This window comes from Danio rerio, chromosome 16, assembly GCF_052040795.2.
Source record: "Danio rerio strain M-AB ecotype USA chromosome 16, GRCz13ab, whole genome shotgun sequence".
Lineage (NCBI taxonomy): Eukaryota > Metazoa > Chordata > Actinopteri > Cypriniformes > Danionidae > Danio > Danio rerio.
Window position 1 is genome coordinate 47029265 of NC_141036.1, and position 16957 is coordinate 47046221.

The 16957-nt window shown below is 35.5% G+C and overlaps 2 protein-coding genes across 8 annotated transcripts in view; one reads left to right on the forward strand and one right to left on the reverse strand.

Annotated features, from left to right (window-relative positions):
• The window catches only part of nek11 (NIMA-related kinase 11), a 246927-nt gene that overhangs the window by 169206 nt on the left and 60764 nt on the right, over window positions 1-16957 (forward strand). Inside the window, exon 17 of one of the 4 annotated variants that reach the window (XM_087287727.1) lies at window positions 4807-5250. The exons of the other annotated variants lie outside the window; for them this stretch is intronic. Within the exon in view, the coding sequence (XP_087143853.1) occupies window positions 4807-4836 (30 nt within the window). The 3' untranslated portion in view covers window positions 4837-5250. Of the gene's footprint in view, window positions 1-4806; window positions 5251-16957 lie in introns of those variants that run through there. 4 annotated transcript variants of the gene reach the window in all.
• The window catches only part of cpne4a (copine IVa), a 118668-nt gene continuing 112292 nt past the window's right edge, over window positions 10582-16957 (reverse strand). For all 4 annotated transcript variants that reach the window (XM_087287737.1, XM_087287738.1, XM_087287736.1 and 1 more), the window contains one exon: window positions 10582-11393. In XM_087287737.1, coding sequence (XP_087143863.1) covers window positions 11262-11393 — 132 coding nt within the window. In that variant the 3' untranslated portion in view covers window positions 10582-11261. The remainder of the gene's footprint in view (window positions 11394-16957) is intronic.

The following is a 16957-nucleotide window of genomic DNA, read 5'->3' on the forward strand; positions in this document are numbered from 1 at the left end:
AAATTACTATGAGTGCCAGGTTCTTTTGTGTTCAACAGGATATTTTTTTATATAATTACAATAATTTCTTTTGCGTTTTACATATCTAGACATAGTATTTAACAACATTAAACAGAGAGTTCACCCAAAATAAAAATGTATTCACTTTTTACTTACTCTTGTGTAGCTTCAGACTTTTGTGAATATTTTTTCTTTTTTCTGAGAACAAAAGAAGATACTTTGAAGAATGTTGGACGGTAGCCATTGATTTTAGAGCTTAGAGCGGGCCCAAAAAATTCAACCCGACCCTACTGGAGCCCATTCACTTTGTGTACAAGCCTGACGTGGTCCAACGCATTAACTGTAACTATGAGCCAGAGCCCGATTTAAACCCTGATTATTTTTCAATACATAGGCCATTAAAACAGGTGTTCTTAACTACAATTTTAGTTGATTGAACTACATAAATTATTTTATATTAACCTTAACAAATGATGCCACAAGGATGAAGCATGTAAACTGTATTGCTTGTTCATTCAGAATGGATCGTAACAAAAGAGGACATTGACTGCAATAGTTGGGAGCAATTTTCCAACATTCTTCAAAATGTCTTCTTTTTTGTTCAACGACATTTTTTCAATTAATATTAATAATTACTTCAAGTTTCTCATATCTAGACATGGTATTTAAAGACATTAATGGGATAGTTCACCCCAAAATGAAACTTCACTGTTTACTCACTCTCAGACTTCAGTTTCAAACTTATAGGTTTTATCTTTCTTTCTGTTGAACCCTAAAGTAGATATTTTACAGTATATTGGTAAGCTGGTGTACCCATTAACTTTTATTATAGGAAAACAAATGACTATGGGTGCCAGATTCCAACATTCATCAAAAAGTTTTCTTTTGTGTTCAACATGAAAACAAACCTGAAATATGTTTTGAACAAGTACAAGTTTGGGTGAACTATCACTTTAAATATCAAACATTTCTGAACACGCTGTAAATGGTGAGAACATATTTCAAAATAAATTATTACTTGAAATTAATATTATCAATATTAATATTACTTAATTAATAAATACCATAATTCTTTTAAGTAAATTAATAAAAGATGCATAAATTCATTAATAGGTTAGAAAGTAGATAGATAAGTAAATAAAACAATCCCTGATTTGGGTTTAGAATTTTAATAATGAATACAAATAAATGTCTAATCTTCATACAGTTGAAGTCAGAATTATTAGCCCCCTTTTGATTTTTTTTCTTTTTTTTAATATTTCCCGAATGATGTTTAACAGAGCAAGGAAATTTTCACAGTATGTCTGATAATATTTCTTCGTCTGGAGAAAGTCTTATTTGTTTTATTTTGGCTAGAATAAAAGCAGTTTTTATTTTTAAAAAAACTTTTTTGGGACAAAATCATTAGCCCCTTTAAGCTATTTTTTTTCGATAGTCTACAGAACAAACCATCATTATACAATAACTTGCCTAATTACCCTAACCTGCCTAGTTCATCTTATTAGCATAGTTAAGCCTTTATATGTCACTTTAAGCTGTATAGAAGTGTCTTGAAGAATATCAAGTAAAATATTATTTACTGTCATCATGACAAAGATGAAATAAATCATTTATTAGAAATAGATTTCTAAAACTATTATGCTTAGAAATGTGCTGAAACAATCTTCCCTCCATTAAACAGAAATTGAGGAAAAAAATAAACGGGTGCTAATAAGTCAAGGGGGCTAATAATTCTTAATGATTATTTTCATTATTTAAAAATAGAAGTGAATAATTAAATATGAAATAATGAGAATAATAAATAAACAGTTTTACTTATGAAAATCTACTGACGTTAGTTGACAAAACTATGAGATAATACAATAAAATTAATAGTAAATTATTAGATAAACTTATAATGATTATTTATAATGCAAAAAAATAAATTGTTTTTGAGCTAGGTACATAACCAATTGAGAACTATAGTTATACTGTACCTTAGCCTGATTCACAGTGGTAACCATTGTTAAGAACTATACAGAGGTAAGCTGTGGTAAGAACTATAGTTAAACGTTAGCTTGATTCACAGTGTAATAATGTCTAAAATAATAATAATATATAAATATTTTCAAATAAAATAAAATAATTTGCAAAAATAATAAATCATTAGAATGTCTCAAAACCTTGTGAATATTCATTAAATAAAAATAGTGACTTAACAATATTTTAATATGATTTCTTTTATTAACTTTAATCCAGGTTTCCCAGAGATGGGTTGCTGCTGGAAGGGCATCCGCTGCGTAAAAACGTGCTGGATAAGTTGGCGGTTCATTCCGCTGTGGCGACCCCTGATTAATAAAGGGACTATGCCGAAAAGAAAATGAATGAATGAACTTTAATCCAGGTTTTCCATCTTTCCAAGTCTCTTGATTGACACATGCATTGAGAGAATTACTGCAAAAGCAGGACTTCATAAGAGAGCCTGAGCTTATCATGGCCATTTAGAGAGACGCAATAATAAAAGCCACTCCTGAATGTTCCTGCAGACTGTTTTCTATTACCACTTGCAGCATAAGACCCCTATTTCACTAAAGTATTCAATATGTATTTTAATCTTAATGAAAGTGAACCAGGCTCCGAGAGCACAAAAAAGAAGCTTGAAAGAACCGCAAGACCTTTTTAAGCTCCATATTCAGCAGCAGCAGCCCTCCTGATCCTTTGTTCAGTGAAGCTAATCAGCTCCAATCACGGATGCGCTCCTCCAGACTAGACCCTCATTAGACTAATACCTGTCTTTACACTATTTATAAAGCCTCGGCGAAACAAAAGAAATTCTTCAAAGTTTTAATCACTCTGCAAATAGGGATGAGACAAGCTTGTTGCCTCATAATTACAAGGCAGATGCCTGAAGGGCCATTGTTTAAGATGCTCGGGGACGAACCGCTGATTGGCGAATTTGAGATGAGGACTGAATTAATTGCTTGAAAACATTGAACTATCAGCTTACGTGTCAGATTTGCTTTCAATTTCCTGTCCTGAATTCTAATTAGTTTCTCTGGTTTGTATGTTTAGGGCTGCAGTTAGTACCGTTGTTTTTGAGCCAAGTACATAACCAATTGAGAACTGTAGTTATACCTTGCCTGATTCACAGTGGTAACCTTTGTTAAGAACTATACAGTGGTAAGCTGTGGTAAGACCTATAGTTACATACGTACAACTATAGTTATATGTTAGCCTGATTCACAGTGTGATGATGTCTAATTTGGGGTTTTCAGGGACTTTGCATTACTATTTAATGTCTGTATACTGTACTGTACACTGCAAAAAAAAAATCCTGCTTTAAATGTTGCAGTTGAATCAAGTGAACTTTTCTGGACATTTCACTTTAAATTAGTAAAACTAATTTAAAATATTACAATAAACTTTTTATAGCTATTTTTTGTTGTTGTTGAAATCTGATTAACTTATTTAAAGTGACATAAAAACATTTTTGTCATGTCATTTTGTCATCTAATTTTTTACCAGCGTATAAAAATCAATATTATTCTGTTTAGTTGTCCATATATAATAGCATGTTATGGTCCGTTTCCACTATGTGGTATTGTAAGGTACGGTATGGTTCGGTATGCTTTCATTGCCATTTCCAGTGTCAAAAGTTACCTAAAAGTGAACCGTTTCGTACGACTTTTTAAGTACCCTTTACAAAGACTACCTACCATGGCAAAAGGGTACCAAAAGGCGGAGCTAGACGCGCAGCTGAACTCTATTGGTTTACAGAGATAGGTCACTCGCTTGCAGCAAATTAGAATGAAAACAAAGGAACCATTACAATTGATCTTAAACATTATATGGAAACCCTAAAAGACATTTAAAAATAAAAAAGTTATTAGGATGTATGCAATTTTCGAATTATTTTATTATGCAAATTTTATTATTAAATATTATAATTTTTTTTTTTATTCTCTATTGATTTGTTCCTTTGATGTGAAAAAATGTAAGCATTGTATTCCTCATTTTTTTGTATGCTATTTGAAAAAAAAGGAACCGCCATGTTTTAAATACACAGCCGATACATTACACTTTAATAATATATACATATAGTGACGAGCCATGGTCGACCCAACTCAAACAAACCTTGTCGTCATCTTGATGAACAGCCACAAAGCCAAGAAGAAGAGCAGATAACATTTCGGAGCATGTAAGGGGACGGTGTAAAGCCACATCAAACAAAATAAAAATACGATGTATATGCCGAGTTCAGCTTCTAATCAACCGGAATCAGCTGAGGTGACCAGACGGCGAGCAGCGAGACCTAGCTGTTACTCAAGTGGCCACGCCCTTAATAATGCAAACTTAATATAACTTAATATAAACAAAACGGATGAGTTATGAAAAATTGCACCCCCTCACAGTTGTCATGAAGAGTAATATTAGCTGTATGAACTAAAATAATTCTTTGTAGCAGGCTGTAAATACCTTTTTGTCTGCTGTAAAGTTGGCCATTGAAACAGTGGGGTGAATCTGCTCTATTACGGAGCCAGGACAGGAATTTCGAAGAATTGCAGTTTTAGTTACTTCCGTATTTATTTCACGAGGGAGAGCAGGAGGTTGACGCTTAATTTTAGCTAGTAAATCAAAAAGTTATAAATTACCATGAGATATTATTGGTACTTTCATTAAATAAAACCATCCAACATTTGTTCTTTCCAAAGTTTACCCAGCACCCAGTTTTTTATTTTTTTATTTTTTATTTTTTTAGAAATGGGACATTTTTTGGCTGGTGTTCACAGCCTGCAAAACATGTTTTTTTCTTTCTCTGTATAACAGATGCTGCTCACAGAATCGCTCTGGACTTGATGAGCAGATTTACACACACTGCAGAAGAAAATGATGCTATTGAACTGGGACTTCATTTCTTTTGATATTCATACTTTTTATTTGAAATTCTCTTCTTGAAAACCGCAGCGCAGGCCATGACAGAAACACAATCTGAAGCAATCAGTGACAAAAGCTCTTGAGAAAGCATTGGTCTAATGATGTGGGATCCTGCCGTTTGTCCTCGAGTGGCAGATCAATGATGGACCCAATAAAACACAAATGACCCGTGCGGGCTTTTAGGGAGTCACGACATGCTCTTCTTGATTGAGAACAAATGAGATAATGAAGTGCAGAGTGCCACTGAAGCCTTCCCAGACTAATATGCGGATGCAGCTTTAACACATTTTCTTCACATTATGCTCAATAATAATAAAAAAAGATGTGTGGTACTGACACATCAGGTATAAGAACAGTTTTTTTTTTTTTTAGATTTACAGACTTTTAGAGAGCAGTGCTATGAAAATTACTAGAAAACTTTTTTTCTCCCAGCATGTTGTGTGGGTTTCAAAGTCAATATTCCATTCTTTTTCTCCATAATTTGGAAATCTTTAAAAACAGACCCTTGTAAGCTCCAGGGCTTATACCAGTTGTATTATATGTCAGTGGTGAGAAAATATTTTCTAAAAAATATGAATAGATTTATCTACAGTTGAAGACTAAAGCATTAATTCCTGTGAAATATACTTTTTTTAAAATATAGTTTTCACAAGTGATGTTAAATGAAGAGATTTTATTCAACACATCTTGAAGCGTAATTGTTTTAATTTCTCATTTGTACACTATAGTACATTTTACCTGTTATTTATTTATCTTGTATTTTAGTATTTAGCCTAACGTGAAATTTAAAGGCTCAACTAGGACAACTAGGCAAGCTTAATCAGGCAAGTCAATGGACAACAGTGGTTTGTTCTTAAGGCAATAAAAAATTATAATTAAATTGGCTAATAATAGTGTTTGATTTTATTATTTTAATAATAATGTTTATAATATTGTTTGAATAATATTGTTTTGATTTAGTTTTTTACATTTTTTAAATAAATAATTTTGTAATTTAATACATTTGTATGTAATATTACGTGAAAAATTAACTTTTTATAGTTTTAATGATCAAATGAGATATGAACGTGACACCATTGTCTTTAAGCACGCTAATTAGCCAGACCTTTGACTACAGGAGCTGTTAAAACGGTTATCTAAATTAACTTGATGTAGGCTAAATGTATAAAAAAATTTTGCATGTTGCAGTCATCAGATGTGCAAACTGCAAACAATAATATATAATGTAATAATATATTTTTAGAATATTAATATAATTATTATAAAGATGCTTGGTAAAAATACATGGTACTTTTTTTTTATAATAACTTAAAATCAAAAAAAGAACATCTTGGAAATCCACTGACGGATCTACTGACAAAATTGGATTAATGCTTTTGTTGCTAATGCTGTATGTTTTAACATCCCTTAATCAATCAATCAATCAATCAATCAATCAATCAATCAATCAATCAATCAATCAATCAATCAATCAATCAATCAATCAATCAATCAATCAATCAATCAATCAATCAATTAATCAACATTTGTTAATCTAGGTTCATTTCTAACAGAAAATGTACTGGTAACTTTCTGCCAGGAAACAGATTTTCCTGTGTTTTTTGCATGTGCATTATGTATGATTGAGGACCCACAGACAAATGCTGATACGTGTTGTGTTTAATGTTTACAGAAAATTGTCTCTTCACATTGCAGATAATGAGCACGTCTAGCAGTTTCTAAAATACTGTTCTCAGCTCTGTGAGGCAGAAACTGCACACACACACACAAACACAAATCTCATTAGAGAGTTTGGTGAATCACATGTGAAATTTAAGATGACACAGTCTTATTCCAGCATTTAGTTGTAGTCAGTGGGTGTTGCACTTTCCAATATCTGTGCACTATTTTCAATTATTTTCGTATCTATATTTCAGTTCACTCACAGGTGTGAATCACTATGTTTTTAGAAAGTAAGAGAGTCATTTACATTACATTATTTTAATCTAAAAACTGAAGTGAACTTTTATCTCTTTTGCTTCTTCATTTACCCAACTGCATTCTTCTTTAATGTAACTATTTGTAAATGTAATAGCTCTGGAACACTTTAAACCTAATATTTAGCATATTGATATTGATCCAGTGTGTTAAATCTGCTTTTGTTGTGTACATCTGTGATGAAGCTGATCGTATTGCAGTCCATTTTGCTGCGTACTCCTGTATTGACCTTATTCTTTCTAATAAGCGGACGCAACCATTGGAACTGAATTGTCTCGAGACTTCTGGTCTCATTCACTTCCATTGATTTTTAGCCATAAAACAGCTCATTATGCTGCTTGATGTTGCAAACTGGTATTTTCTTATTATATGTTTTTTATATATACATTGTCAAAAAGACTCTTGTTTGTAGAGCAAATAGCTTTTTTCATTTGTCATTTCTAGTCATTTCTCCCATAGCCAAATTAATGACAAGCGCACTTAAATAAATTCTCTGCAACTCTCACATGGTCACCCACTGAAGCTAAGCAGGACTGTGCTTGGTCAGTACCTGAGATGGAAAAGCTAGGTTGCTGCAGGACGTGATGCTAGTGAAACCAGCAGCGGGCGCTCAACCTGCAGTCTGTGTGGGTCTAAACGCCCCAGTATAGTGACTGTATTCTGTTCAGTGAGCAACGTCTTTCAGATGAGATGTTAAACAGGGGTCCTGACTCTCTGAGGATGTTAAAAATCTCCTTTAAAAAAAAAAAAAAGAGTAGAGGTTTAACCCTGGCATCCTGGCCCAATTTGCCCTCTGTCCATCATGGCCTCCTAACCATCCCCATATGATTGGCTTAATCACTTCCCTCATCTCTCCACCAATCACCTGGGTGTTCTGGCGCAATATAACTTCTGTTGCGTCATCTAGGTGGATGCTGCACACTGGTGGTGGAGATTCCCCCTAATGTGTAAAGTGCTTTGAGTGTCTAAAAAAGTGCTAATGTTAGTAATTTTAATTATCATAAGATATATTTAATCTCAGAGAGGTAATCCTAGGTAAGTAAAGGGGAATTAAACAAATAAACAATGTGACATCATCAACTTGAATGCTTTTTCAGCTGTTAGTTGTTAAGATGAATCGTTTTCACACATGGTTGGTTTGATAATGTGGTTATCTTTACCATCCTGATCTCACGAGGAAGCGTAACTGTTTTACAGTATGTTTTGTCAGTTTGTTGGCTATTCATACAAATTTATATAAGTTTAGTCAAATGAAAAATGGACGTGTGGCACCCAACCCTTCCCCTAAACCAAACAGTCATTGGGGGATGAGGAAATCCTACTAAACTGCACGAATAAGATCCTTCAAATTCATACGAACTAGCCACTAAATCAAATAGTTACAAATTGTCATGAGAAAGCTTTGTTTTTACGCAGCTTTTTAAAAACATAAAATAACTTATTTCTGTTTTTATTATTTTAAATAAACCCTAACAGTTTATAAAGCTGATTGTTTTCCCATTCTGAACCGCAGATTTGAAAATAAGCATTTAACATTTTGGCATAGGTTTTTTCCTTAACCTTTTAACTCAGGGATGTCAAACTCAATTTAACACACCTGATCAACCTAATGGAGTCCTTCAGGCTTGTTTGAAACCTACAGGTAAGTGTGTTGAGTCAGGGTTGGAACTAAACTGTGCAGGGCTGTGGCCCTCCAGAAATTGAGCTTGACATCCCTGCTTTAACTGCCTGCTCCACCAAATGGTTGATCATATTTTATGATTATGTTTTAAATAATGGTTTACGCACACAACATTGTTGGTTTACAAGAAAATCAAACAAACATAATTCTGTTGCACTGCTACACTTGATTTTGGTTTTACAGTAAAAAACAAAACAAGAAAACGTGTTAAATGAGAATCTGAAATATTTTATGGCATACTTCAAAAAATAAAGATGACCTCATATTTTTCATAGTATATGTATTGATTCCGGAACTTTTACCATAAACCAACATATCAACCATTTGGTAGAGGTTGATATTTTAGAAATTATAGGATGTGTTGGAAAAAAAAATTGATTTCACTGCATTGATTTGCAGTAAGTGCACTATTATGTGCTTCTGAATGGCTGTATTTAGATTTATGTCATATTACGGGCTTACAATGTAATCTGCTCACCTAATGTTTACGCTCATAATATTCATATTATTTGCTAATTAATGACCTCATGTGGAACTCTGAATCTGCATCTCATTTCAGAGGCTGCGACTGAAATGCAGTAGCAGACTCTGAAATGAGATGCAGATTCAGAGCACACTTTGAGAGCCTTCATGACTAAATGAATAAAATACTCTGTTTTCCACCAAGGCAACCCGAGTGCTGAAATATAATTAGCTAAACTGGCATTGCGTGGGTTAAATGACCAAAACAAAGACAGAAGTTCCGGTACGTAACACAGACATTTTCAAAGCAGAATATCTGACTTCAGCATTGTTTTTCAGATAAACAGGAATGCTTACTTTCCTACTTTTTTTTACTTTCCTAAATATCTGCAAACATATTATGGTATTTGTATGCTTTAGAACAGGGATTCTCAATCGGTGGGCCGCGGCCCACTAGTTGGCCTCAGCGATTCTGCAGGTGGCCCGCAAGATAGCTTGAAATTAATTTAAATATTATACTCAAATTATTTGATTTCATGCTAAATATGTGATAATAAAATGATAGTAATGGCATTTCCCATTTATGATTGAACAGGCTAATTTAGACTGTGCAAAAACAGCCTCACTGTTAATTACAGACATAACTGTGGCTTAAATTTAGAACCACTGCATGTCAACTAGGACTACGCTCTTAGTTGTATAAAGCAGTCACGCAAATGTAAAGGTAACAACGATTAGAGTTAAAATAACTCTCACGTCTGCGACTCATACTGTATGGCACAAGTCCATTGATTCACAAACGGTGCGCTCTCTTTGTGTGACCACTTTAAAATATCCTCATAGTCAGGGCCGGAGCAAGCTGAATTGGCGCTCTAGGCAAAGAATGATCACACTGCCCTCAACCCGAAAGCAAAAACGAAAGTGACTGGTTCACGGCTGCCTAGGTCGCCTCTATGGACGGGCCGGCCCTGCTCATAGTTGTCCAAATTAATGCCCTGCGAGTGTTTTTTTAACAGACACCCACCTGTACAGGAGGATCTAGCGAGACTCTGTGGTGTTCCAATTATGTCCGGCTACAAATCCAACCGTCTTCAGATCGATGTGTTTCAACAGATTTAGAGTGTTTTCATCATATTTTACATTTAGGGTTAGGTTGTTTATTTTAATGGATATAAATTGATAGATGAATAGAAGTCAGTCTAATTCAAAGCAGCAGCAGTTTTTTCAGGTTCAGGTTTCAGGTAATCCTGTCAGGTTCTTTTACTGAAGAAAAGGCCCAAATACTCTGCAGTTGTAAAGAATAACTGATGTAAAGAATTCAGGAGCTTTGAATGTTTTGCTAATAAATAAAGCTTTAAAATAATCATTTTAACTGACAATCAGTTTGGGCCTTCAAAAAAATGTTTGGAAAAAAAGGTGGGCCTCGAAGTGAGAAAGGTTGAGAACCCCTGCTTTAGAAGAGCCTAACAAAGTTACATACAGCAGCTTTAACTATTGAAAAAAGCTGTACATTTTTGGTTTGGTTTCTTCAGAAGCCACACGAAGAATGAACCATTCATAACACAAACTTTATTTTCAAACAATTTGTTACATTATCACTCAGTTCTACCAAAAAATACTTCATTCTAAAGTCTTATTTGTGGACATTTTCCAGAAGAGCAGCTTCACATGAACTCAAATAATAGGCCCCGAAAGGAACCGATAGAAAAACGATGTCGGTTTATCATCAACATGCAAAATACAATCATGCATCTGGCCCTGCATCTGCAAAAAAAGAACAAAAAAATAGAGAGAAATAGAGAGAGAGAGAGAGAGAGAGAGAGAGAGAGAGAGAGAGAGAGAAAGAAAGCCTGAATGTCCACAGACAGTCTAGTTCAAATAGCTATTCATTCTCTAAGATCCAAAATGCTTTACAATGTAAGAACATTACGAAATTTAGCAAAATCTCATTAAACCTTTATATAAAAGAAAACAGATAACCCATATATATATATATAATTATTTATTTCAGCTAATCCCAGTCATCATGCTTTCAGTAAGATGTTTTTGCTTCTTTGTAGTTGTGTAAGTCTGTACATGTCGACATGTACATAATAGAAACAGTAGCATTGCAACACCTATGCAAGCCTCACAGGCTACGCATGCAAACAAAACAAAGTGGAACAGATTAGGCTTCAAATTCACACAGACGTGCTAGTTTTTCGTAAAAAGAGGAGAGCAGGTCGCTTCAGTGACCAAACGTTCTGGAAGACTCAAACTCGCTGGGGCACTTGGGCTTGATCCCCTTGCTGTTATAATAGTCCACCACCTGGTTCGGGACTTCAGCTAAGACACTTTTTGCCAAAGCAGCAGGAGAGGCCTGTGTAGAAGAAGGAGAACAGAAACAAACATAAAGCATTCGCAGGGCCATTTATTCCTTCTGCCATCTGCTGCAGCGCTAATGATGTGTGAAGATACTGTACTTGCTGAAAACCACATGCGCCGTGATGAAAAACATCCTGACTCTTGAGCAAAAGCGACTTGTGTGACTCAAAGCTGAGGGAAAATCAGAGAGCAGACGAAGCCTTCACCCCTGCTGGACGATTAGAGGACATGCTCAGATGTACTATGCAGAGATACGGCGGAGATTGGGCTATTGATAGAGAGCATGTTTGCAAAGGAAACACATCTTGGCAAATTTCCTGGGAGGATCCTGATAAATGGCACTTTGGCTTTTGGGGACAATCCGCTACAGTTAACACAAGTCACGTCAAAGGTATAGATTTTGTGTTTAATATATTGACTGCTGTACTGTAACTCTTCTGGCAGCTGCTGTTGTAAATAGAATTAATTACTGAAAATGGTTCAAATTAGTGTCACACATGGTTGTGACACATAAATTGATTGATAACACACACACTATATACACTGTATAAAATATCTGTTAATTAAAAGTGTTTTCTGTTTATTTACTGTAGTGAATTACATTATGGGAGCTTGATCTCTGCTCTGTCGAATTTGGATGTTGAAAATGCAACTCTACTTTTATTTGGGGATGGCTGAAGTGAAACTGACATTTCGACACAGTGTCAAGATCCCGAAGCACCAGTGTTCCAAAACACTGCACCAAAGCATGATCCAAAACACTCAGGTCACATAACTAAGGTGATTCGAAATACCCAGGTCACATGACTTATGTGATTAAAAACACCATGGTTGTTTCTCAATTTCAAGAACGCAGAGAATGGACTTGGGGAGACGTTTTGAGGAGACCAGTCTTGCCAGGTGTCCTCGGAAGAACAAACTCGTGAGACCGCGAGAAGAGAGAATGCGTACTGTGAGAAATGAGATGCTGCATTCTTCCTGATGGTCACATGACCTTCACGTTTTCAATAGAAAATTATTTAAACATTACAGCATTCATACAACAATTTATTGTTTTCCCCTTTTCAAAATATATACTATGTTTAAAAACATTATAAATACACTCTGCACAATACAAATAAAACAGACTTTAATCCAAATTTTAGCAAACAAACACCCTTAATGTGTTTATTCCTTTATCAAGATGTCCATGGTAATGTTTATATTCACCGGTTAATTTACGAAAACTCCTGAGGTAAATAAGTTAAATCTCTGAATTTTAATAATAAATTTAAAAATATAAATATAATATAAATAAAATGCTGCGCTTCCCACCTCCAGTCGCAATGACTTTTGGGACTTCTATACCGAGATCGGTGCTCAAGTCAGCAAAAGAAGTTTCACGCGTCCTCTGTTCTTGCCTTCTTGAGTATTGAAAATGAACTTTGGCAGCTGATGATGACATTACACGAGAACACGAGGACGCAAGACAGCTGAAGAATGCATATTGAGAAACAGCCCTTGTCACTTGACTACAGTGATTCAAAGCATTGGGCATTTCAGAAGCGTTTCAAGACTTAGTGAATCTTCGTTTGATTGACAGCGTCGGAAAAAAAAATCTCCTGTAGTAATCGCCTGTGTTCGAATCCCAACTTGCACAAATACTCTGTAATTATGACTTGATGTATTTTATTATTGTTACATTTTTATGACCAAACCAAGAATATTTATTCAAAAAGTATTCTTTTGGATGTCAGGCCAATGTTTAAACAAAACACTTTACAAGAACATTCATTCATTCATTTTCTTGTCGGCTTAGTCCTTAATCTTGGGTCGCCACAGCAGAATGAACCGCCAACTTATCCAGCAAGTTTTTACACAGCGAATGCTCTTCCAGCCGCAACCCATCTCTGGGAAACATTCATATACACTCATTCACACACACACTACGGACAATTTAGCCTACCCAATTCACCTGTACCACATGTCTTTGGACTGTGGGGGAAACCGGAGCACCCAGAGGAAACCCAGGCGAACGAAGGGAGAACATGCAAACTTCACACAAAACCGCCAACTGAGCCGAGGCTCGAACCAGCGACCCAGCAACCTTCTTGCTGTGAGGCGAACGTGCTACCCACTGTGCCACTGCGTCGCCACTTTACAAGAACAGAGCATTTAAAAATAACCCTGGATCAAACCCATTACCTCTGCACGCTAGTCTGAACTCTCACCGGTTCACTAAATCATTTGAAGCCTCAACTCTACAACATGGGGTTTAAAAACTCAATTTGCGTAACTGTTTTTTTTTTTTTTTGCTGAAGCTGTACAGAGCAATACATAAAAATGACCTCTAGGTGTCATTGTAGAGACGCGTTTCGAAACGTTTCGAAGCTTCGACAAATTTCTTTCGAATGCTTCAGTGTTTCATGAAGCCTCACTTTGCTCACCACTATTTTTATGGACATTTACTATAAGTAGCTTTAAATAATGTGTAAGAAACAATATAAGTCTGTATTATGACAGGAAATGTACTGCCAGTTTATTACAAGGTTTACCATGATATACAACTCCGACAATGTATTACTTTAATAAAAATGTCATACTAGTCACTTTTTTGAATAGTTCAAGGGTAAAAGTTGTTGGAAGAAAAATCAAGGTCCCGTAATGCAATTCAAATGCATAATTATTTTTTAAAATATCAATCACAAAACACAGAATATTGCTAATTTATGGATATGTTTTGCAGTGTACAGTATGTAATGGGGAAACTCTTTTCTTGAAATCTTTCCCCATTATTGATGAGACATCTTGTCAGTCGAGAGACAACACTAAATTGACACTTTTTTAGGCAATGTGTATTTTATTATAGTAAGGAAAGTCCCATCACATGTCCTGAATGAATTAACAGGACTTCTAGGTCTCCTGGGAGCAAAATAGAAGACGATCAGAGAAAGTGTAGATAATATCTCATGTAAAAATGTAGTTTTACAGCTTTCCTTTAGATTACTCCCTGCTTTATCAGGGCTCATCACAGCGAAACGATCTATCTCATCAATCTGAATGAAGTTATATGTGTGTTTTTGTGTATGTAAAGTACAAATATCTGTTCTAAATAGGTAATACTGAAGTAAGAATGAGTAAAAAGTAGCCCTTTTAAAAGTACACAAGTGTAGTGAATACATAGTCTTACTCTGGGAATTTGCTGTAATTATTTGATGCACGCACATGCCCGCAGGCACACACTGTACATGCACACATAAAAGGTGTTGTGTGAAAAAGTGTTTGCCCCCTACTGATTTCTAATTTTTTGCCAGTTTTCACACTTTAATGTTTAATAATGTCAAATCGATTTAAATACTAGTCAAAGATAACACAAGTAAACACGTCATGCATGCAGTTTTGATATGAAGGTTTTTATTATTAGGGGAAACAACGTCCCTTTTTTTAAGGAAAAGTCTTTGGCCCCTAATCCTAATAACTGGTTGGGCCATTATTAGAAGCAATCAAGCATTTTGGATAACCGTGGAGAATCTGTGGAGGAATTTTGGCCCACTTATCTTTGCAGAATTGTTGTAATTCAGCCTCATTGGAGGGTTTTTCAGCATAAACCACCTTTTTAAGGACATGCCACAAGCCATCTCAATTGGATTCAGGTCAAGACTTTGACTGGGCCAATCCATCATTTTGCTTTGGATCATCGTCCTGCTGCAGAACCGAATTTTGCTTCAGCTTCAGGTCACTAACAGATAAACAGATATTCGACCTTTCAAACTGTAACACACTACTCTTGAGTACTTTTAAAGGGCTACTATTTGCTCCTACTGTAATTATTTTAGTATTATCTATTTCTAACCGATTTACTTCTACATTCTACACTACATTTTTGATAAGTTATGGTTGTTTTGATAAGTTATGGTTGTTTTACTTAAGTATGATCTTTCCACCTTAGTTCTCGCATGACATTTACACTTATTTTACACCATATCCATGCTGATGTTTCATAACTAGTTCACAATCTACTTGTAAATCCTGGACTGGGTTATGCGCTTGCACTTTTGTTTGTCACACTGGAGTTTACCCACTCCGGAGTCTGCGCATGTTTCTCTGCGTTCTGCGGTTTGTTTTCCACCGGGGATGACAGTAGATGTGGTAATTAATGGAGCAGTCAAACGAAAGGTTATTAGATTGCTGAAATGTGAGCCAGAAAACGAGGAGGAGGAAGGAGGGAGTAATTAACCAGGAGAGATTCTCCTCAGAGGTGCTTCAGACTTTATAAAGATGCTGTGTGAAAACCTCTGCATAGCAATGCATTGATTAAAGGCTACGATCTACAGTTCAGTTCAGCCGCGTGTGGAATCGCTTTCACTTACAGATTAGGTGTGAGGTTAGGAGAGGTTTTTTTAAAGGGACAGTTCACTTGTTTGAAATTCTTTATTTTGTTAAACACAAAATAACATTTTGGGCGTTACGGTGGCGCAGCAGGTAGCATGATCGCCTCACAGCAAGAAGGTCACTGGTTGGCATTTCTGTGTGGAGTTTGCATGTTCTTTCCATGTTGGTGTGGGTTTCCTCTGGGTGCTCCGGTTTCCCCCACAGTCCAAAGACATGCAGTATAGGTGAATTGAATAAGCTAAATTGGCCATAGTGTATGTGTGTGAATGCAAAAGTGTATGGGTGTTTTCCAGTGTTACTTTGTGGCTGGAGAGGCATTCGGATAAGTTGGCGAACTTATCCACTTATTCCCGCTGAGGGGTAGGGGTGTCCCAATTCTCTTTAGCTTGAAGGTGTAGGGCTAAGTGGAAGGGGTGAATAGCCCTCGATTTTTCAGGAGCACACTCAAACCAAGGGGTACAAAAATTTCCCAGAATACACCAGCCACAATGGCAGGATAGTTACACCCGGAAGTAAGGAGATACACAAATTAGTATTTTTGTATGTTTAGTATGTTTCCCAGACATGGGTTGCGGCTGGAAGGTGCGTGCTGGATAAGTTTGCAGGTCATTCTGCTGTGGCGACCCCGGATTAATAAAGGGACTTAGCCGACAAGAAAATGAATGAATGTATGAATATAGCTATGATAACATAATATATGTCTTCAGTGATTTCCTGAAGATAAATATAAAAAAAACAAAAAAAACAATGGGAATAACTACAGCCGTTGCGATCGTCTGATCTCGTATGAAGCAGGAGTTCGTGATGACATATAATGACGTGCGCAGGTGCTGTAATGCTGTCCCAATTCTTAGGGGTAAATTTTGAAGCGCTTCCCCTTCACATTTGGTTTTAAGGGCCAAGGGGAAGGGGAAGGGGTACAAAAATAGAATTGGGATTGGGTGTCTGCTAAGCTCATATAATTTACAATCTATAATGATATTTATTTTTTTATTTATGATTTAAACATCTTTGCAGATAATACTACAGTAAATATGCTGTTTTTTATGTGAAAATGTAAGCAAGTTCAATAAAGTATTGTCAAATTAATGTGGCATGAAACTTACTGTAAAGGTTTATTATTTAAGATCATTTGAATGACATTCTAAACTGTAAAATGGAATAAAATCCTAATATCAAATTATTAAA